This window comes from Catharus ustulatus, chromosome 3 (assembly GCF_009819885.2).
Source record: "Catharus ustulatus isolate bCatUst1 chromosome 3, bCatUst1.pri.v2, whole genome shotgun sequence".
NCBI classification, from domain to species: domain Eukaryota; kingdom Metazoa; phylum Chordata; class Aves; order Passeriformes; family Turdidae; genus Catharus; species Catharus ustulatus.
The window spans coordinates 31,416,880-31,439,028 of NC_046223.1; the positions used below are offsets into that span (position 1 = coordinate 31,416,880).

General features: G+C 34.9%; 1 protein-coding gene across 3 annotated transcripts in view; it reads left to right on the plus strand.

Annotated features, from left to right (window-relative positions):
• Window positions 1-22,149, plus strand: part of KIF6 (kinesin family member 6) — a 155,761-nt gene that overhangs the window by 81,044 nt on the left and 52,568 nt on the right. For all 3 annotated transcript variants that reach the window (XM_033055553.1, XM_033055554.1, XM_033055556.1), the window contains 2 exons: window positions 15,594-15,696; window positions 21,064-21,119. In XM_033055553.1, the coding sequence (XP_032911444.1) occupies window positions 15,594-15,696; window positions 21,064-21,119 (159 nt within the window). The remainder of the gene's footprint in view (window positions 1-15,593; window positions 15,697-21,063; window positions 21,120-22,149) is intronic.

The window sequence follows — 22,149 nt, forward strand, 5'->3', positions numbered from 1 at the left end:
TAATTGATATTTTTAAATGCTTGGTTTGAAAAAACTGTGTTGTTATAGTCAAAGACCTGATTTTGTCATAATAGACATTGTGCAGGGCAAGGTCTGGTAAAACACCTGTTAACAAAAAAATATGATTCAGCCATTGACAGCTTGTTCAGTTCATCTGATGAGCATCATGTATTTCATGATTTTCTGTTGCAGCAGCCCAAATGTTCATTATAGAGGCTTTCTAATTACAATTTCCTTTTTTATCTGCCTCTGAATGAGGCATAAATAGTGTCATTGCCAAGAATAACAATGACTATGTTATGTCATGTTCCAATGAATGGTCTCTCTGCAGGCTTTTCATAAGTTGCACTTTACAGTGCATTCACATGTGAGGCTGTACAGAGAGAAGAGAGGAAAAATTGCAAAATGGAAAAATGGAATAATATCAGGTCATGCATGGATGAAGTGGTCAGTGTGTTTTTTGTTTGGAACCTGTTTGATACTATTTTTCCTGAGAAATGTAAAAATGAATTTATTATTACTGGACTGCAATGCTTTGAGTGGTCAAATATATAATACTGGCTTACAGTTCTGGGGCTAAATTGAGGTTTTGTGTGGCTGAATGGAATGCCCAGCTTGGTTGGATTGAAAAATGTCATAAGACTTTTTTTTCCCCCGAACATTTCTGCCAAGTGCGTACAGGAAGTGGCTTTGGCAGTTGTATCCAAACAAGTAACTTCATTTCCTGGAATCTGCTTTTTTGCAAAATGTGGACTTTAGGAAAGAAAGTGTAAAGAGGGATTTTAAGTGGTAGAGGAAAGCTCACCCTTGAAAGCCTCTGAGAGGAAGGCACAAATTATCAAACTCCATTTTTTCTAGATATAGTCACAACAGTGTTATATAATTGCTTTTTTTGAAATTGATAGTTTATTTATATAGTAAAAATAATATTAAAAATCTATTGACCATAACAGTACATAATTTGTGAAACCATTATGTACTGTTATGGTCCATTTCACCATGGTCTATTTTCTGTCTGTTTAGTGTTTACTGGAAGGCAGCCACAAAGTAGTTGAGATATAAGAGAATGTGTTGTATGACTGACCACTCATGTCATAAGGGCCTATTAGCTACCTGAGGTTTAGTAAAATTTCTATTTACTGTAATATAAAAAAAAAATCAAAAGAGAGTAGATGTCATGGGTATAGTTTTCAGATAGAAAGAAGACATGAGTTGATGTAATCTTAAACATATCCTGCTAAAAATATAAACATTTTATCTGACTGGTCAGGTCAGCTATTTTTTTATGTTACTGCAAATTCATCTTTTTCTAGTCTAACTTGCTGGATTCAAACCACACTTTTTTCTTTTCTCTGGTGGTTTTTTTTTGGTTTTTTGTGGGTTTTTTTGTGTGTATTTTTGGGTTGTGGATTTTTGGGATTCTTTTGCCTTCTCTCTTAAAGTTACTAGCCTCAATATTTCAATAATAGTGCCTGCACTATAGTGTAGTGCTGGGTAGCTGCCAATAATATAAGCACAGTCTTCGTCTTCCCAAACCCTTAATCTCAGGGTCAAATCATTGGTATTTTTCAGATGCTTGAAAAGCAGTAGTCAAAAGCTGTTTTGTACCAAATAATATTTTTAAGGGTTGTTGCTAGTGAGGAGCTATTTCAGAATTGCTAAAAGGGAATAAAAGTACATTGAGAAATGTAGTAGCAATAAGTCATATTGTGATGCATCAGATAAGAACCCTACAAAAATTTCCATTTTCTTATAAATAATATTACAAAATCCTAAATTTTAGACAGCAAAGTAAATATTTAGAAAAAATCTTAATTTCAGAAAAAAAGCTGCAAAATTTCACAGATAATCAAGAAATCAGAATTTTTTTTTTTTTTGTAATAGATATAGTTGCTTCCTACAGAATGACAATATATAAAACAGCTTTGTAGAACCATTGTTCTATGTAGAGTCTTTTTCCACTCATTAAAGATTCTGTTAGTTGATGAAGAGACAGGAAAAAGTCCTATGAAAGCAGTTCAGAACAATAACTAAAACATAAGTAAAGATAAGCAAACACATACCTTTCCTAAGTGGCACAGACTGTGCTTGCTATGTCATAAACAGCAGCAGCTGTAAATTTTGAGGGGAGTGAAAGCTTTCCCTTTTCATATTTACTTCTTTTTTTTATTTTTCTCTCCATGCAACCATCTATTTTTCTGGGTTTGTGTTGTTCACTTTTTTATTACTTAAACAGAAAGGTTTCAGATAGTTGTTGTTAGCAGTTGTGCCCATTGACTTGTGCCACTCATTATTCCAAAAGAAATGAAATTTCTTTGTAAGAATAATACAAGAACTCCTGTTAACATTTGCCTTTGTATGTTTCTGGTTTTTCACTGAATATTTGTGATAAAGTGCATTGTCTAATAGAGGTTGTTAGCTGGCTTATTCTTGTTGTTTGTCATACATAAAATAACTCAGTTTTCTACTGCATTATAGAGGCAATACACTAGATTTAATAAGACCCTAGACTGAGATGCAGGGCATCTGTTTTTTATTCCAATCCTCATTATTTACTAAGTTTGTGAACTCATACAAGTGACCTCATCTCTCTGAATCGCTTTCTTCAACTGTGAAATAAATTAAGAGTGGCTTATCTTCCTTGATCACTTTGAAATTTCATGTTCAAAGGCCATCTGTAAGAGCAAAATCTCGTTTTTCTTACATTGAGGAGCAGTTGAAATGATTTGTGAAAGTAAGACAGTGAATTAGATGCAGAAACCAATATAAAATTTTGGAAGTCTTGACTCTTCATTTTGTCAGCATAACTATTCAGCCCAATTCTTGAAATTGTTTCTTTCTATTGAGAGCTAATTTGTTTGAGAAGCTTTGCTGAAACTCTAGACTATGTTGGCTACTTGAAATCCTATACAAGCATGGACAAACATATGGTATGTTTGATATTTATTGCCAATTCTGAGAGTAAGCTGCATGCAAAGCTATACTTACTCAGTAAAAGAGAGAAGTGTAAAGCACTCAGACTGGGTTGGGAAAGTTGTGTTAAAATTATTGAATATTTTATTATGAATCTTTTCTTCTGCAGTACCTCCCCACTTGGATCAGCATTCTTTATTTATGCCACTTACTTTCAGCTATAATTCTGGGGATAAATAATTCAAAATATTTCAGAAATTTCCTTTAATCTTTAAGTGTACAGAGAGTGACATCAATTTGAATAATGACCAGTGGCTGCAAACAGAAGAATGTCATAACTTTGTACTAGAACTGTTAAAACAACGTTGCATTAGGGAATATGAGAAGAAAAAATGTTCCAGGAAGATATCCTTTTGATTTTCAGCAGGTTTATTTAATTAACTAAAGCCTGATACATGGCTCTGATACAGTACATTTAATATCGTAGTAAGGTTGAATGACAAGGAATGTCCATAATTTATTGTCCTCTTTTGATCTTCAGGAAAACAAGTTTAAACCCATCAAATAAACATAGTGTATTTGGCTTTCAGGAAGAATTATGCTATTTTTCTAGTGATAGTCACTTATTTCAACAGATTTTCAAGGAGAAAAACTGCTTTTAATTCTATGTCCTGACATAAGCAGATTTAAAGCTACAGAGGTTATTGGTTCAAAAATTGTCTTTTGATCTTTTGTTGCAAGTTAATTATATAGTTCAGTTGGTTACAAATTTTGGTTAAAAAGTAATTGAAAGAAGTTGCTTTTCACAGTAGGAATTGTGCCAATATGAAATGGAATTTTACTCAAATACTTTATATTACATTATTAGGGGTTTTTTTGTTTAGTTTAGTTTTTTGGTGAGAGAAGTTCCCTCAAATAGATTCCAAGACCATTGGATTTTCACGAGAAAAACTCTGTGGTATGATGAACCAGGGAGACAGTAGGGCATTCTTGCCCCTGTGAGAAATCAGTTTTGCCTTTAATATGTCTGGTACAAGAATGTACACTTTTGATTAAAATGAGAGATTTTTGAATCATGGAAATAAAATGCAATAATTAAAATTCAGAAGAACCCAGATTAGTTTATTTTTAACTACGAATATTCTCAATTTTAATACAATAGACATGTTAGGCATCATAACAATAAAAGTTTTTCTCTTTTTTTATTTACTGTGGAGATTATAGGCAGAATAAATAAAGCTGACAATAAGTTAGTGGGAGCAGTTTTCTGAAAAGAACATATTTAGGTTATGTCAAATGTGTTGCATGTTATTGTACAATTGTGTGCATGTTGTATAAAAGAAACATCATTTGTATTTTGAATAATGAAGATGTCCTTCTAATATTGGAGGGGGGCAGGATTTCTCTTGTTTATTCTCAGGAGCAATAAAGGCTTTGTGTCTCCCTGCTTATCCATATGTTTATTGTGTACATATGTTGGCTTTTCAATTGCCATGAATGTACTTGGGGAAAAATATCTGTGCCTATTTGTTTGCAGGAGCAGGAATCTAGCTTCTAAATTAATTTGCTTCCCATTGTCATTGTTGAGGATGGAAAAAAAATATGTAATCATGCAATGCAAATACAGATCTAATAGTAAGGGATTTGGAATTATAGTTTTTCAAAGGTTCATGGAATTTATATATGTCTATAAATAGACGCCTACCAACAAGATAAAAAGATAAATGGTCAAGAAATTGCTTAAGATGCATGGATAGATTTCTGAAAGACAAACATTTTATGAATTATTATAAGCAAGTAGATGTTGCCAAATTGTAGGTTCATTTTACTACACTCCAGTATCACATCTGACTTTTATATCATGGGGAATGGTTGCTGTATGTGAAGAAAATGAACGATTATTTTGATCAATGTGGTTATTTGTTGTTATGGAAGCAGGACTTACTTTTAATGGGATAGGCCACACACTAACCCACAACTACAGGGCAAAAGGCAGTTCCTGCCTTTAAGGACAATTTAAGATGGAAGCTTCATCCAAAATTTGAATTAATTTTAGCATGATGAGGTTTCAGAGATTGAATCTGGATTTAATATGTGCGCTTCTGTTTCAGAACTATAAACGCTTTGTAAACTCTGACCCAATTATTTCTAATGTTTTCTCTGAAGACAAAAACGTGAACAGCACAGACCTTTTGGTCAACTTAGGGGGCAATTATGAAATCTTAGCTGTCTCTGGCTGTTCATTGTCCCTTTGTTATGGTAGAAATCCATTCTATGCAACAGTCCTGCCCACAAAGGAGGTATCTTAATGACTTCAGTGACCCAATAGGGTGGGATTTCACCTTGAGAGTATGGGAGAGTAGGAATTAATTGTCCAGTAATTTTACAGTCCTCATAGTTTTATGACTCTAAACTCAAAACAGAAGTTTCTTTTCATTAAGTAGTACTTCTTCATGATAATGCATTAATATATATTTCACAAAAAATCTCACCACATTTTTACAGAATCAATAGCACAAATATTATTCATGGCTATTGTGATCCCCTTTACTGCTTCCAACATGAAGCAAGCCTGAGACTGTCAGATATAGAACTAATTTTTAATTAATCTGGTCCTCCTCTGTTTCCCTCTATGTTCCTTCTTGGTTCTGGGAGCAGTATTGTGGTTAGGCATAAAAGATGTTCTTAATTCATGTTCTTAGAGTGCATGTACCATGCTCCAAAAATGAATGTGCAAAGAGGACAAGGTCCCGGTGAATCCCTGGATTGAAAGAAAGAGGCTTTGAGATCTAGCTGCAAAGGGATAGGCATAAAATGTAGTAAAGAATAATCCTTTTTCAGCTGTTTGAAGATTGCAGAACTGGTAGTGGGGAATCTTTCATTCAGTCTTACTAATTCAAAACCTAGAAATATTTATATATTTGAGTCGCTATTTTCACAATATTGGTGGAAGTTAAGGATTGTATTTCAGGTGAGAATGATAGTACTAGTTGTAGAACTTAACATTCCTGGTTTTAATTACATTTTCAATGTAAAATATAGACATTTTAAGCATTGCTTCTAGGTCAGATGGGTTATTAGAATCCTATGAGTTGGGGTTTTTTGAGTGTTTCTCAGTCTTCTGTGAGGACTGCCTGTGCCAAGAGGAATAAACAGGGATATTTGTTTGAATTCCAGAAATACTTCTGTAGTATTAATGAAATTTTTCGAGCATTTTCTATTCCTTCAAGCCATCTAAACTCACACATATTACCACTTACTACTTTTAGTCTTGATGTAAGGAGTAAGGTTATTACTTTGATTAATGCATCTGCTAAAAATGTTCTATTAAAAATGCAAATTACATCTTTACTTAAACCTACTCAGCCTTCTAGACTGTGTTGACACTGTTTCAGAAGATGAGTACACTTACTGCATGGGTTTGGCAAAACTGGTTTTACCAAAGGATGCATATGGCATTCAGAATAGTTCTTCTTTTTTCTACAGTCTACAAAAATTGAATGTTTCCTTTACAATTCAATCCTTCAAGATAGATTTTTTCCCATTCAAAATGTAATGCAGTCAAAAGAGTTCTTAAAAGGAGTAAAAAGCCTTTAACAGCTGAGGAAAGTCTAAAATAATGAGAAGTTTTACCTAAAGATAGCTGAGAGTTTTGTAAAAAAACAGTATGATAAAATTTGAAAAGCAGAATTGAAAGTTCAGGAGAGAAATTAGCCAGTTTGATTTTTCAGGCCCCATTGCTATCTCCTTCTTTTCTGCTGTCTGCTATTTCAAAACCACTATAGATAAAAAATTGAATATATGAATGTGGCTGAATTGGCAATAACTGCTCTCTTCCTACATTCACTAATCTTTACTTGGTGTTACTAAAATGCATTCTTTGTGTAGCACAAGAGGCACAAGGTCCTTAATTCCAAAGAGAATTCAGCAAACTTTGTCAGAGTAGGAGCAGGCAAGTTGCAGAAGTGTTCTCTAAACATCTGCTGATTTTTGGGCACAGGACTCCCATTTTAAGTCTACTGGACTTCTGGAGTTTGTCATGTACCTAGAAGTACTCAGTTGTGAGATTAGCTGAACCTTCTGAAGGTTCAATTTTAGGTATATACTTAAAGTACAGTTAATAAACATTGATGCAGTCTGTAATGTAGCAGTTACAGAATTCCTGCACAGAGGGATAAAATGCTTCTTCAGTAGGTGAGTGCTTGAAATTTATTGTGGTCATTGTTGAAGTATAAGATACCTAATCACTTTTTCAACTCTAGACATTGAGCACAGAAACCTGTTGTGTACCATTCCCAGAGAGGAACCCCAATAAAGCTTCAACAGAGCAATAATCAAATTAATTTTTTTTACAGATAGATTTTACTTATTTCTTAATTGCTAATGTTCAGCTCCCAAAAGATCTAAGTGATGGTAGTGGTAAAGCTGTTCATCTTGAATATAGACAGATAGTCAATTATAAAACTAGTTAATTTAGATTGCTGCCTGTCAAAAAGAAATATTTACCAGGAAGTTTATCTCATGGTTTCTTCTCTGAGTGCTCTACCTTTGCACATCACATTCAGTGCTGGTGTTCATGCTGGCAAGGGAAAAAAAAGATAAATTTCTCATTAAGTGTCCCCTGCACTCCTGTAGTTTATAGCATGAAATATTAAAAGAAAAAGATATCCCCATGATGTTACTTATTAATGGTGTACCCACTACAGAAGTTTTTGTTTCTGCCTAAGATGTAGTGTAGACAGGCTTCTACTTCAGAAAACCTCAGTATCTTAGTAAAGAAAAACCTAAAATGTAATATAGAATTAAAGTACAGTAAGTTTCCAAAACCAGATTGATGTTTATAACAAGTTCTTTTCCCTCTCCTAAATTGTTCTGAAAATGAAATAGGCCTGTCTTGTGGTTTATGGTGTTACTGGCAAGCCTGGTGGCAGAAATGATTCTCAAGCACCAAAAATACATGCAGATGTCTACAGATATCCCTAACAAAAACCTTCACTGCATTTGGTCCAAACTATCATGACTCCATTGATGTAGGTTGTCATTTTGTAGAGTTCTTAAAATATTCTTCTCCACCACCCAGAGTAATTCTTCTAAAATTTCGGTATATTGAAAAGGAGAATTTAAAGACTGTATCTATCACTCAAAACTGCAAAAAACATGTAAAATGAGCAAAGGTTGTTGAGACTGTTTTTTATAAATATGTCAGTCTGTTTGAGAAAGGCAGAAAAGTTTTTGAGCCCAAAAACCCTTTTTCATGTCTAAAACAGAAGCGGCAAATGTTGCTGCTGCAGCATGTCAAGTACATGAAGCATGTCAAAACTCATTTAATTTGGTATTACTCAGTCTTAATTGAAATCCCTATCTTAACCTCAGTGGTCTAAATTTTATTTAAAATCAACTCTGTTTTGACACAGGTGCATACATATAGGCTCTTTCTTGTATTTAGTAAAAACTTTTACAACTGCATCAACCATTGAAGGGAGTGGGTTTAGATTCCTAAGAAACAAGGCAAATGCACAGTTTATTTGTAATATCTGGTGTTTGATGTAAACTGCACAATGCAGCATGACATATATATTCTGTTTTGTGAGAAGTTATCAGAACTGTGTGATTCTGTCATACGCAGAAATGAATATTATTTATTTAGAAGTGGCAGCACCATTGGGTGGGTCTTCTAAAGTTCTTGTGGGTTTGACTTCATTTTTTCTTTCGTATCCACCCACTGAGCTTCTGCCAAGCCTATCATGCTTCATTTCATGCTTCCCCTTTGTACCTACTAATTAAGGACTTCCAATGTGTGTGTATTATACAATTGAATATGATCTCATAGGCAGCTCTAAAGAAGTAAATGGTTTCAAATAGCAGATGAATTTTTTTTCTCTTTTGAAACATACAGGGTGTCATACATGAAATGTAAAATATTTCTCTAATAATGTTTGTCTCAGAACACGACTATTTTATTTCCCATTGCCAAGATCTGCACACATTTTGGTTATGCCAAATAGCCTCTAACTGCATTCTCAACTCTATACTCCAGCTTTGGCATTGATAACTCTGGTGCCCACTGGCTTTTTAAAGAGATTATACTAACATAACTAGGCAACACAAAAGTAGGCACACTGTAAATCATCAATGCCAATGTAGGTATTCTAGAGTATCTTGTTTCCATGCCATGTAGTCAGAGAAATTATTATAAAAATTGTACCTGAGAAATATAAAAAATTTTATCTGGGTAATCTGTAAGAAATAAAAACATACTCAGACCAAAAAGATCCTGTTAATTGAGGAAAATGTGCTCTGCCAGGTGGCGGTCATGACCATATTTAAAGTTGCTATTGCCAGTTTCCTTTTATCCTGCAGCTCTCCCTAAAATTGTGCAACATATGACAGGCAGGCAAACTGGAATACAAATTTTCCAAAAGAGGAAAATGAGGGAGAGATATTTCAATAGTTTAAAACTTTAGACATAGATATCACTCTAAGATTCAACCTGATGTCAGACTTATCACATTTCAGTAAGGAGCCTAAAACCACATTTCTGACTTTCATTAGGCATTGAAGGTCAAGTGGCTTTTGTTGCAAAAGTAGAGGTGTTAAAAACATACCTGCTCTGCCAGCTGAGATTTCTTCAAATAATGAAACTGAAGAAATTCAGCATGATTAAATTCAGCTGTCATATCTCATTTAGAGTTTTGTTGTTCTGTGATCTTAGACAATCTTAAAATAGTCAACTTCATCTTCTTAAAAATTAAGTTTACACTTAATTTAACCTTTGGTTTTGAAATACAGTTTAATATTTTCTTTACTATTTCTGCAGAGGAATAAAATTAATGTACTAGTCTACTCCTTACGAGATTCTTGTAAGTAGTTGCTTGCTGGGTTTTTAGGAAGCATTTCAGTTGAACTTTATAAAAATTGACTTTTGCAATGTTGACATTATATGTAATATCTAGGGTTTTTCTGTTTTATTTTAATCATCTTAAAGTAATCCCATTTTTAGTGATATTAATAGCATTAGCAACAGTGCATGTCTTTAATTTGTGTCCAACATGCTCCTGTACAAGATTGTTCTTTGTTGTTCCTCATTTTCAGGGTTTCAGTAAACTGTTCCTTTTACCCTCTTCCTCCCCTGTAAATAAACAAGGAAATTCCAGAGCCAGAACAATTCATTTATGCCCATGTTTTATTCAGTTAATTGCATATATTCTGGTTTTCATTCAAAGCTTTAACTTCCCCAGAAACTGTTCAACACTGCAGGAGTTCTGTGAGCAACCTTGTTTTATGTCTTTCCTGTTTTTGAATTGTAGTCTAGTGAAGGTAGCCATATGTAATACACATGCCTTTCATGAGAAATTTAGCTGAGCTTTCCAGTGGGGAAGTATTTGTTGTATGTTGTTTTGTCATTTGCTTGCCTATTTTTAAGTATTTATTCATTATTGACTCATTATTTCAAGCTCTGTTACATCTTTTTCCATTCTGAGCAGATGACTATGACATCTTGATGGATCCTAGTAAAGATGTAATGAATTATGCTTACATGACCTCTAATACCTTAGTTCTATTGCAAAGTCTTACCAAATAATTGGTCTTTAGATTCATTTGAAAGTTTTTGCAGCTCCTTTGTTCTCATTTGATTATATGTAGAAATACATAATAGCCCAAACAGGCTGACAGTCCTCATGAACATGAAGACTCACAACTCACACTAGTTACTATCCTGAAATTCTTCAGACTACCCTCACTTGAATGAAAGCTTTCCTTCAGCTAAGGGGACTCTTTGCTTCTATTGACTTCAGTGGAAGACTCTTATCAACAGCCCACTTAGTAAAAATGGAAAGCAAATGACTGACAAAGTTTTTTACTCTGAAAATGAAGTTTCTGCAAAACAGATACATGGGCAGGCAGATATGTGGACAGATGCCTTTCTCATCAGAATACATTGTCTGAACAGTTATTCCCAAGAGTTTGCTTTTGTCAACAGCCTTAATGTTCCTCCCTCAGAACAGATCAACTTGCAATCTTAATACTTCTCTTCTGGAGAGTTGTTTCCAATTTTTTGTGGATTAAACTGGCAGCCTCTGGCATGAGGGCTGCTGAAACCCCCTCAGAGCTCTCATACCAGGACCAAAATCTGGTTACAAGGTGGTGTTGTGAGGAGACACTGTGGTTCTGCCTTCAGACAGAGATTATGTCGATTTTGTGCTATTGTTTGACAGATTTTCCCAGACCTAACTGAAGACTAACGTAATTTTTTCCTGTAGGTTTCATGCATTAAACTTTATGAAGATCTTCTCCCATTGTGTAATTATCCTTTTACAAACAAACCAAAAAACAGAAGGTAGTTAGACTCAAGACTGGAAGTGCCCTTTCCAGATTGAGCAGTCTCAAAATTTGTTTGGGGGAAAAAAAAGTAAAAACACTAAAATAATATGCTTTAAAAATGTACAGTATTTACAATTTCATTACTAATACAAGCTGCAGTAGGATTTGTTGGTGATAGTAGATACATTTAAAAATCAGTATGGTCGTGTAAATATACAATTGTGTTTGTTCTCTTTTAACAAGAAAATAAGGTCTATGTTTATCACCTTTTATGCTCCTACCTACTGAATGTAGTCCTTGAATGATTCCATTACATACTATTAAATTTAAAAATATAATTCAGCCAAATAATTTCTCTGTTGGCAGTTGAAGACTAAGTGCCACCTATACATGTTTCTTTAAAGTTAAAGTTTCTTTTGAATTAACATTTGGTGTTTAGGATGGCTGTAAATAGCATTTGTGTATGTAACGGCATAGAATAAATGCTTAAAATCTCTTAACTAGTGAGTGATAGAGTAGAATGCACAATATCTACCAGAGTCTTCGCTGACATGCAGGCTTTTACCTCCTATAGGCATACAACTGAGTCCTTAAATCACTTTGGTCTTTTCTTACCTTAAAAAAATAATCAGCAGCATCTAAAAGCCTCATTATTTTTTTGCTCACTGTATTTTGAATTATTAGTGGTTTCGAGAGTTTAACCCACTATCAATACTACAGCAACCTTTCTATTTCTTGGTCATGTCAGACCTTGTTGCTCTAATTCAGAGCTTGGGAGACATCACTGCCACCCTGCTGACTTACCCACATTCAGTGGGACAGATGTAATTTGCACATTTCAGCAGAGGAGCCTATTGAATCAAATTTTTTTGGTTTATATGAAAACTGAGGGAGTTCACTGGGTCAGAGAACAGACTGTAATCAAACCTTCAATGAGAACATTCCTAAACATGCAAATTCATGATGTGGATTGAACCTGAATTTTACCAAAAAATTTCAGCTATGTGAATTTGCTATAAATGATGATGGGTTTGCTGTGAATTTCACATTGTGTGAGTTGGCCATATTTGTGTTCTAGTATTCAAGCCAAGTTACACAATCTAACAGGAAAGGTATAATTAAAATTAGGCTGATACAAACTTTATCTCTTTTTTTTATACAATCCTGTCAACTGAGGTTTCATGAATCTGATTGAAAGAAAATGTTATGCTTTTTCCAATGATCTGAATTATTTTTATGGTAATGACTATTCCAGGTCACATTGTAATGACTTGACATGTGTTTCCTGGTTCTAATCCTGCAGGATATGATGGTTCTTCCTCAGATAAGATTTTTCAAATATTTATTTTGTAACACTATGCCATGGTAATTAAGGAGAGGAGAAATTTTTTGACTTAAGAGTGAAAGAAATTGTTTTCTCTAGAATAGCTGAACTATTCCACTACCCTGCCAAAACGTTGTCCTTATCATTGGTTTCTTCTCTTCATTTTGTGTCTGTTTATAATAATGTATATATTGCTCTACACAGATTTCAAATTCAAAGCTAGAGAAAAATCTAATAATACCCTGGTTTAAAATAACATGTAGAATTAAGCCCAGGAGAAAGCATGCCAATAATGTTAATGCACCATGGCACTTGGAGGTCATGTAAATGAAGGTGAGGCTATTTTATGAAATTACAGATTATTTAAGGATTATTTAAGGAAATGTAGACACCACAGTTGATGATACCACATCAATCATGGAAAATAAATAATTTTATAACTGACTAGAATGAAAATACAACTTCTCCATCAAGCTTTCAATGTCTCTCGCAGTCTTTTACTGTTATTAACATGGTTGTCTTCCCTTATATTCTTCATAAATGTCTGTGCCATTACCCACAGATTGCAAGATTATTCTGTAGCTGTTTTGTGCTCATATTATACTGAAGTACAATCTCAATGATCCCTTCTAAGTTTCTTTCCTTTTATACCATTTTCAGAATGGGTTTGTTTACTCCTCCGTATGTTTCTGTATTTTCTTAAAATTAATCTGCATAAACCAGAAAATGTCCCCTTCCCAAGTGTTCTGGGGATCTATTTTTGTGTGCTTTGTTTGGCTGTACAAATCTGATGCCTTTTCAAGCTAGTGCTGGAAAATGATTATCAGATTACCTTTAATTTTGGTTGATGCATTTCTGCCAGGCAGTAGCAATAATCACTGTAATAGTTTTGTTTTCCAAACTTACTTTACTGTTTTTATTAGTACTCTCAAAGAAAGCATGTGGTCAGAAGAGTTAAATACTTTACATTACAGTGTTATGTGTGAGTAAGGGCATGTCATTGTTTATCTTAGACTTGACCATGAATTCTTTTTCCAGGCTTTCTGCACTTAATACAAGCTTTTTCTGCAGCAGAAGCAATTCTAGGGGGTCAATTCAGGCTGCGTACTAAAATTAGTGCTAGAGATGGGATGAATGTGCTAAAAATTCTGCTCAGAAAACTGTCTGTTTTTCTACAAGGCAAGCATGAAACATGAACATTATACTCTCAGGTCATCACCACAAAAAAATATATTTTCCTGAATTCTCTTGCTCTTTTGGATCACACAACAGTAAATAATGCACTGTATCTTTCTTTGATTTTCTTACTCAAAAAGGGTGGAGCATTTCTGAATGCTTTGCCATTCAAACATTCCTGATGGTTCTATTTTCAACTCAAAATTTTTGAATTAGTAACAGATGTGCTGATTCTTTTGACTGAAATGGGGGGTAAAATTTTCTCAATATTTTAAAGAAATCTTTTTGCACTTTTACTGCCCATTGAACCCTGTGTCCAAACTTTGGTTACCAGCCTTCTCTGTAAACAGTATCTTACATCACAGAAATCTCGCTTCAGTCAATGGAAACTTATCCTGATATATGTATGATGAGGTACATAAGAAAATATTTAGAATATTTATGATTCAGCTTATAGACCAGTAAGGGATAACATCCCAGTATTGCACATCCCAGCCTGTTTAGGCAGGTTTTGCCTATTTTTTGCCTCAGCTTCACTGATGGGAAATGAGTATAAGATTTGGTGATGCTGACCCTGAAAACTTTGTATTTCATACCTATGAAATGAGAAAATTGTGTTAAAGAAAGGAGAAGAAACAGGAGAAACCTGGAAAAGGAGTAAATCCTTACACCAAAACTGCAAAGCAGGTAGGACTTGTAATGCTGGTCCATTGGCATAAAACATAGAAAAAACACTTGCACAGCAGAAATCCTAGGGAGTTTTATGGCTCTTGTTCAAAATGGATTTGGGGGTCTTGATAGCTCTGAGGCAAGAAGGCAGACTTTTCAGTAGAACAAAAGAAAGACTCGAGAGGGGGAAAACCAAAAGATAATCAAATTCCAATTTAAGGAATATCATTTTTGAGGTTCAAGTTGCAAATTGGAGGTTGAATTAAAGGTAAAGCTACTTTGCAATCCTCACAGAGTTTGGGAGCTAGAGTCTTCCCCCTCTCTGCTCCTGAACGATCTTCACTCCTCTAATTTCTTTAAGTGCAAGTCTCATCCTTCCTTCTTGCTTATTTATTGGTATATATGTACTGGTGATAAAACAAATGCTGGCATAAGCTCTCGTTCTCCTTAAGCCTTTGAATGTTTTTGTTAATGATAATACAGATACAATGTATCTTACTTTGATCTTTAGATCATCACAGTTCATATCAAGAACTGAAAATAATACAGAATGTAATATTTTTCTATAGTGATTTTAAAATATTTGAAGGCCAAATAAGTCTTGACATTCTGGTGCACAAAAGGAAAAAAATACCATATTGCAAATGCAAAAAGGCACCAACCATTTGTGTAGGTAGAATTCTTGCTTTACCTAAAAGGGTATGGAAAAGTATTTATTAATACATAATTAAAGAAGCCTGATTTTTTTCCTCCAAGAATATTGAAAGTATTTGAGGTATATTTAGGGCCCAATGTGAAACAGATGAAAGAAGTACAGAAGCAAACTGCATTGTGCTGTTGTGAAAATGCCTCTGGCTCACACTTAAGAATATTTCACATATTTTAAATTTTCAAAGTTTAGTTTTACTTATGAGCATTCAAAATTATCTTGAGGAATTATATGCCTCAAGCACTCAGACTTTAGAAAAGTGACGTGAAACATAAGCAATTTGTCAGATAATAGAAATCTTTTGTCAAAAATGCTTTTCAATCAGTGGAAAACCAAGCAATCTTCTCTTTGCTTTAAGGCCCCTGGGCTGACTTGCTGCATTTATCTAAAAAGAATTTAAATAAGTACAAAATCTCTATCTTTTGATGACTCTGAAGAAGTTCTCTTTTTCTGTTTTTTTTTTTTTCTCCCTTGGGGCAGGAGGAAAGATGTCACTTGGACGTCAGGAAGCTTTTGAAGTTTTCAAGCGGGACCATGCTGAGAGTATAACCATTGAGGACAACAAACAGCTTCTGAAGCAGAGGTGAGTGTCACAGCAAAATACAGCTGGAGAAAGAGATCTAAGAGTTCATTACAGTCTGGGCAGGAACACATAATTTTACACCAGACATCCCAGGCTTCTGTTGAGGATTTGTTACAGGCACTTCACCTTTTCTTAAGAGATCTCACAGTCAGAAAGTACTGAGTGGTGATAGAAGTCTGGATAGAAATGAAAATAGCATGAGGAATCTTAGTGCATATTTCCACTGGTTTTATTCATCTTCACAGCCATGTTGAAGCAACGTGGCAATGGCATTCATGATCAAGAATTATCTAGGGGAAGTAAAATCCATGGGATTGAATCAATTACTGCAATTTCCATTGTCAAAAATGCTTTACTGGCTTCAGAACTGAATTGGATAGTAAGCTAGGAGATGCTTAACATATGCATGTCTGGTGTCCCTAACCTGTTTGCCAAGTCATTTTAGCTTCTCTCTGCCAGTTTTGCATTCACAAACAGAAATAATACTTTCCTCCTCCACATTTGTTGTTAATGTTGGCAAAACACTTAGTGTGTCTGATGAAAATAGTGATAATGGCAAAACCTTGAAAACATGAATTTTCATACGGATTTTAATGCTCACAAATTAAACCACCAACACTTATCTATTTTTTTGTCTGGATAACAGTACTGCTTCAGTGTTAGCTTTTCAAGTGTTAACCCTCCTAGTACTACAAAAGAAATACACGTCTTTGAGATTGCAGATGCCAAAAGCAAGTCTCTCAATCTGTATTTGTAACTTACATTTCCCCTAAGAGTTGCTTGGGGGTATTTTGTTTGGTTTTTTCTGTTTGGTTGGGGGGTGGTGTTTGTTTAATTGTGGGGTGTTGTTGTTGTGGTTTGGTTTGGTTTTTGTGGAGTTTCTTGTCCTGAGGTTTTCTCCTTCTTAATGTTTCTCCTGCTTTCTTCTGTTTGCTTTAACACAATTTTCTACTTCATAGGCATGAAAGACCATTTTTTTTCAGGGTCACCAAGTCTTATATTCATTTATTTCAGTAAAATTGAGGCAAGAAATTATCTCCATATACTTGTGACTTATTCAAGTTCTTGCTATTTATCACTTTTCTCAACTGAATAACTTTTTACTGGATCTATACCTCAGCCACAGGAACACAAATTGCTGAGGTATTAGATGTATGCAAGCATTTATCTATGTAAGCTGGATATTTAGCAATACCTTTCTTCTGATCAATTTATCTGATCATGCCACATCACTGCATCATCACTGCTTAAATGATTACAGCGCAGTCATTTCTGGTGTTGCTATTCAGCAGAACACTTAATAGTTACAGCATGATAATGAGAGCAATACAGTTCTGAGTCATGGTCTGCCCTTCCTCTAGTTAATCACAATTCTTCCATATTTTTTCTGTATGTTATTACTATTAAATAAACCAGTATTTCCTTCTGGTTTCAGAATATATAATAGAGATGAGCAGAATCTACTAAGTTTGATTACAGATTTGCTTTCCTTAAAGGACAAAGAGATTTATACTAATACCTTGTGTAACCCTTCTCTAATAGGCATCAGCTGATTGCTGAAATCAGTGCTAATGTGAATTTTGATACTTTGGAACAAGGCAGTTTCCCCTGCCATTTGCAGTCATTTTTAGCAAAGATGCTTATAGCTCCAAGTTTACCGAGTTCATTAGAATGGATTTGTATCAAAACCAGTCTGTAATTTGGAATGCAGCCTCTGAACTACTAGTTACACAAAAGCTCTGTTACCCAGCCAGTGTTCAAATTGCACAGGAAGAGGAGTGTGGACACCACATGTTTAAAGGTTACCATAGCTTCCCTTTATATGTAGGCTTCTCTTGTTAATAATTTTGTTTATAGTTGCATAACCACTTCTGTCATACCACAAACAGTGTTTGGTTCACAAATTACTTATTTTTAGTTGTCTTATTTTTTCCTTTGGGTATTTTGGGTAGATTTTCTTGGCTTGCTAATTATCATAGAGTCAGAGAATAGGCTCAGTTGGAAGGCATCTTTAACAGTCATCTAGTCAAATCCTGCTGCAATAAGTAGGGACATCTACTAGATCAAGTTGTTCAGAGCAAAGTCAAGATTGCCTTTGAATGTTTCTGGGGATGGGGCATCCACAACTTCTCTGGGCAATCTGTTCCAGTGTTTTGCTACGCTCATTGTAAAAAAAATTCTTATATCTAGTCTAAATCTGCCTAAATCTGCCTATCACAACAGCTAAAACATTTGTCCCTATCTTTTTATAATCTCTCTTTAAATATTGAAATGGTGCAGTAAACTCATCCTTGAACCTTTCTCTTCCAACTCCAACTGTCTCAGTCTGTCTTCCTTAGAGAGGTGTTCATGGTTTTTGAGGCCCAGCTCTGGACCCACTCTAACAGGTCCATTCTTTCCTGTGCTCCAGAACTGGATGCAGTTGAATATATTTAGTGCTGGTAGCTCGGTGTGCAGATGCACTTCAAGCTCTGGTTGGCAGGAGCCTGAGGCAGGAGGCCTTGAACTGGGCACTGATCCTTCACATAACAGAGGACCTGTGGTTCCAGGCAGGTGGACAGCCACTTAGAGACACAGGAGGAGCCAGTGCCTCAGGATGAAGAGCAGAGACTTTCATGCTCTTAGACTGTGAGGGTATAAAAATCCAGGGAACAGCTCTTCATGCTCAGTCCACCTCTTGGTTTGGAGAGCAACCTCTGCACCTCTCCACCTCACTTGTCTCTCCTGACAGCCTGTAGCCATTGGTAGGCAAACTCAATTTATGGAATTTGCCCCACCAAGTTTCAGTAATGGCAACTAGATCACAACTAGATCATAGTTTTCAAGCAGTGTAGTGACTTCCAGTTTCTTCTGTCTGTTGCCCACGCAGCATGCATTGGTACAAAGGCACCTCAGCTGTTGCCTGCTCCGTCTTCTTAGAAGAACACACCTTAATTCCTTTGAAATATTTCCTTGGTGTTCCCCTGTTGGCTCCTATTGCCTCAGGAGCCCTGGTACATCTCAGTAAGACATCAAGTGTGCATTATATCATTCTTATATTAATTGATTGGTGAACTGTTAGTGAACCTACTTGGAAGTTTCACTGTAAAGGTGACAACTGTTGCTTTGGCTGTGGAATTATTCATATAGGTGTGATTATGCACAGTCATACATACAAAATATAGATGTATTTTTTCTCTAACTACTGGGGTAAAAATGATCAAAAGCAGTCAACTAATTAAATACTGAAAAACATTTGTTTTGCTAAAAGTATGTATGTAAAAGTAAAAAAAACTGGTTTTGAATAAAGCTTTTTACTTACTACGTCAGAGCTCTTCACAGGTGCGGTAGCTTATATTGTAACTCAGTAATATCTCTGAATTTAAAAAGTGGGAAAACTGATATAGTCAAAGATAATTCAAGTGAAACAAAATTGATTGAATTTACCTTCAATTCAAGTTGCCTATGGGAAATGCCTTGGTAGGATAGAAAATGTGATCTTCTACAGCTTTACAGCAATTCTTTTTCATTTTTCTTGCATACATTAATGACTGCTTCTCTGCTTCAAAAAACCACCCTGTGTTTAAACCCAGACCAAATGAGATTTCTGCTGTTTGGACTTTCTGTACTTAACCTCCAGAGAACTTAATAATATCCTATTTCTTCATGCAATCGTGTTCTCTTAGGATTCTTTCTCTGAGGAGGGGAAAAACGCATCCCACTTTCTGGTGAAATATGCTGCCAAGCAATCTTTCCAGTTGTGCCGCTCCAATGTAATATTGCATATTGCACAAAACTTTAAAATCCCATCTTAGTCAGTACTTCCAGTAGTAAAATTCTACTGAGCATACAGATGTGATGTACTAATTTCCTTTTTGTTGTTCTCCATTACTTTTTTCCATTTTCTTCTTTCCTTGCTTTCTGTTTTGTAGCTGGTTAACAGCTGACTTGTTTTGTCAGTACTTATGGGCAAGTTTCATGGAAAGGATGAGTTTCACTTGGGTCACTTGTTGTTGTAATTTTGAATAATTAAAAACAAGTGAATATTCATTTAATTCACTGAATGTCTCTGTCATTAGAAAACCTCTGAGTTTATCTTGGTTTACATAATGAGTTAGAGATTTGTTTTCCAATATGTTTATATTTTAATTACTGGTATTTGCATTCAAAAAGTGAAATATTTGCCAAAAATGCTTTTTCCACTAAAATTAGTGGCTAAATTCACTCTGGGGTTTCATTACAGAGTATTTGTCTTGTAGGTAATAAAAGCCATGATTTGGCAATTTCAGCCTTTCTGTTGAGTGGTTTCCTTGCAAGATATACATTAAGTTTTTTCAGCTAACAATATAATTGTTCACTCATCACTATTCATAGCACTATTACCTTAGTGCTAGATAATGGCACCCTTTCTTTTTTATTAAAGAAGTGTTTGAAATAACTTTTTTCCCATTCAATATTAGAGTCAAGTCTTGTGTATTTACCTGACTTATTTTGTTTGACTAGGATTCATAGTCACAGATGGAATCTGTTGAAATGTGATAAATTAATGCCAAATTTCAGTTTATGTTGCTGTGCTGGTTTATAAACTATGGTGTTTGAAAAACAGATGCACAACCTATTCAACTATTGGCAGTAACCTATGAATAAAGGCTGGATAAATAGCTGGCTTCAGCTTTTCCAGATAAATCTCTCTGTGAACATGGATCAGAGTCAATAGCCAACATGAGATTTGTCTCAGGAATTAATAAGTAATAAGTAATTTATGAACTTGCTATGGGACCTAAGAGAAAGAAGGAGAGAGGTGCTTCAGAGCTTCTTCCCTTTGATATTTATGCAATCCTTAATGCCTACTCGGGGTTCTAGGTTAACCCCAGTAGAAAAAGCTTTTCTAAAATCTAACAGAGGCTTCAATGGCTCCAATCTTTTTTATGTCAGAAAGCATAAATGCTAAGGAACCCTCCAACTTCAGCCACTTAGCCTTGTGAAACTCAGCCTTGAAAGCAAATTTTGTGAGCAGACACCAACATAGGCACTTGAAATTCTAACTCATTCCAGTCTCATGAAGAAATGGGCTAATTGAGAAGGGGGAATTTTTCACATCCCACCTTTGTAGGGAGAAACCATATTTGTTTACTCTGTTTTGACAGTTTTTTTAATTAAGACTAGAAGTACAATTGGTGGATTTCTTCAGTTACTTTGTCTAGATCAAAACTCTCCTAGGTGGTCTTCTCTTAGACCAGACAATCTCTCGAAATGGAAAATAGTTTTCAATTAGTTCTACTTACAAATGGAAAAGCAGTACTGAGTAATTCTGTGTTTTATTGTGATAAGCTTCTCTAACTAGTTGTTCTTTAGAATAATTCTTTATCATTGTGCTTGCATTGACAGGTTTGATGAAGCTAAACGCCTTGGAGAGAAATTAAATGAAGTGAGAAACAAAATAAGTGAGTACATTTTAACTTCATTTTACCTTTTAGCTGATGAAATAATGAAATTCAAATATATGGGAGGAGATTCTACTTTCTAAAAGAAAAAAATCAATGTCTTGCTAAGACTTCCAATAAGGTAAACTGTAAGTTGATGACAGCAGTAATAATTTTATATACAAGTTTTGATTATTTCAAATACTGTAATGTGAAAACCAGGTCCCTTCTTCATTTGACAGGATGTCTGAAATTCATCAAAAAGAGAAGTTAAGATATTAGCATGGGATTTTTAAATTTTATTTTGGAATAAAAGGATCCAAAACTATCATTTAAAGATTTCATATCATTAAGGATTGTTTCTATCCATAAATTTATATGACTGCTGATAAAAGATTACCACTCTGTGCAGATTAATTAGAGCAATTATGAGGAGTGCCTCAGTTTGGTGGGGATTTTCATCATTTTTTCCCTTAGGGCCTCAGCAGCATATGTTTGGTACAAAGTTTCAGATTGTTCAATGTCAAAAATCACCCATAGATATATTCAACCCCAAGACAGGTCTTATATGATCCTCCTAGCAGCCTTTGATATGTTCCTAGTTGATTTTAGAGTTCTGTTGATTCCAAACCTAGAGGCTATCCAGAATTTCTGTCAGATGTTAAACAGTGTTTTTCTGTCTCTGAAGTTCTTGGAGATCAGGTCCATGTCCTTGAGCCATGTCTCTTCTACCTTCCAGATGCAGGCTATGAGGGACCAGATTGAAAGATAATCTGGCATCCAGGACAAGTAGTGTAGATCTTGATCTTATTTTCTATATCCTCCTTCTTTGGATGGCACCAAAATAGATATGGACAAAGAAGTCATTATCATCCCTTCATGTTTTAGAACACCAGTTGACTTTTGGGAAAGGAAAAATATCTCACAACACAGAGCCAAGTGCTCTGTACTTACACCATAACCATGATTATATTCTCTGTGGTCATGAATGATAATTACTGCCAGATTCCCCTCCCAATCACCTTTGGGTACACACATATTTAAATTATGA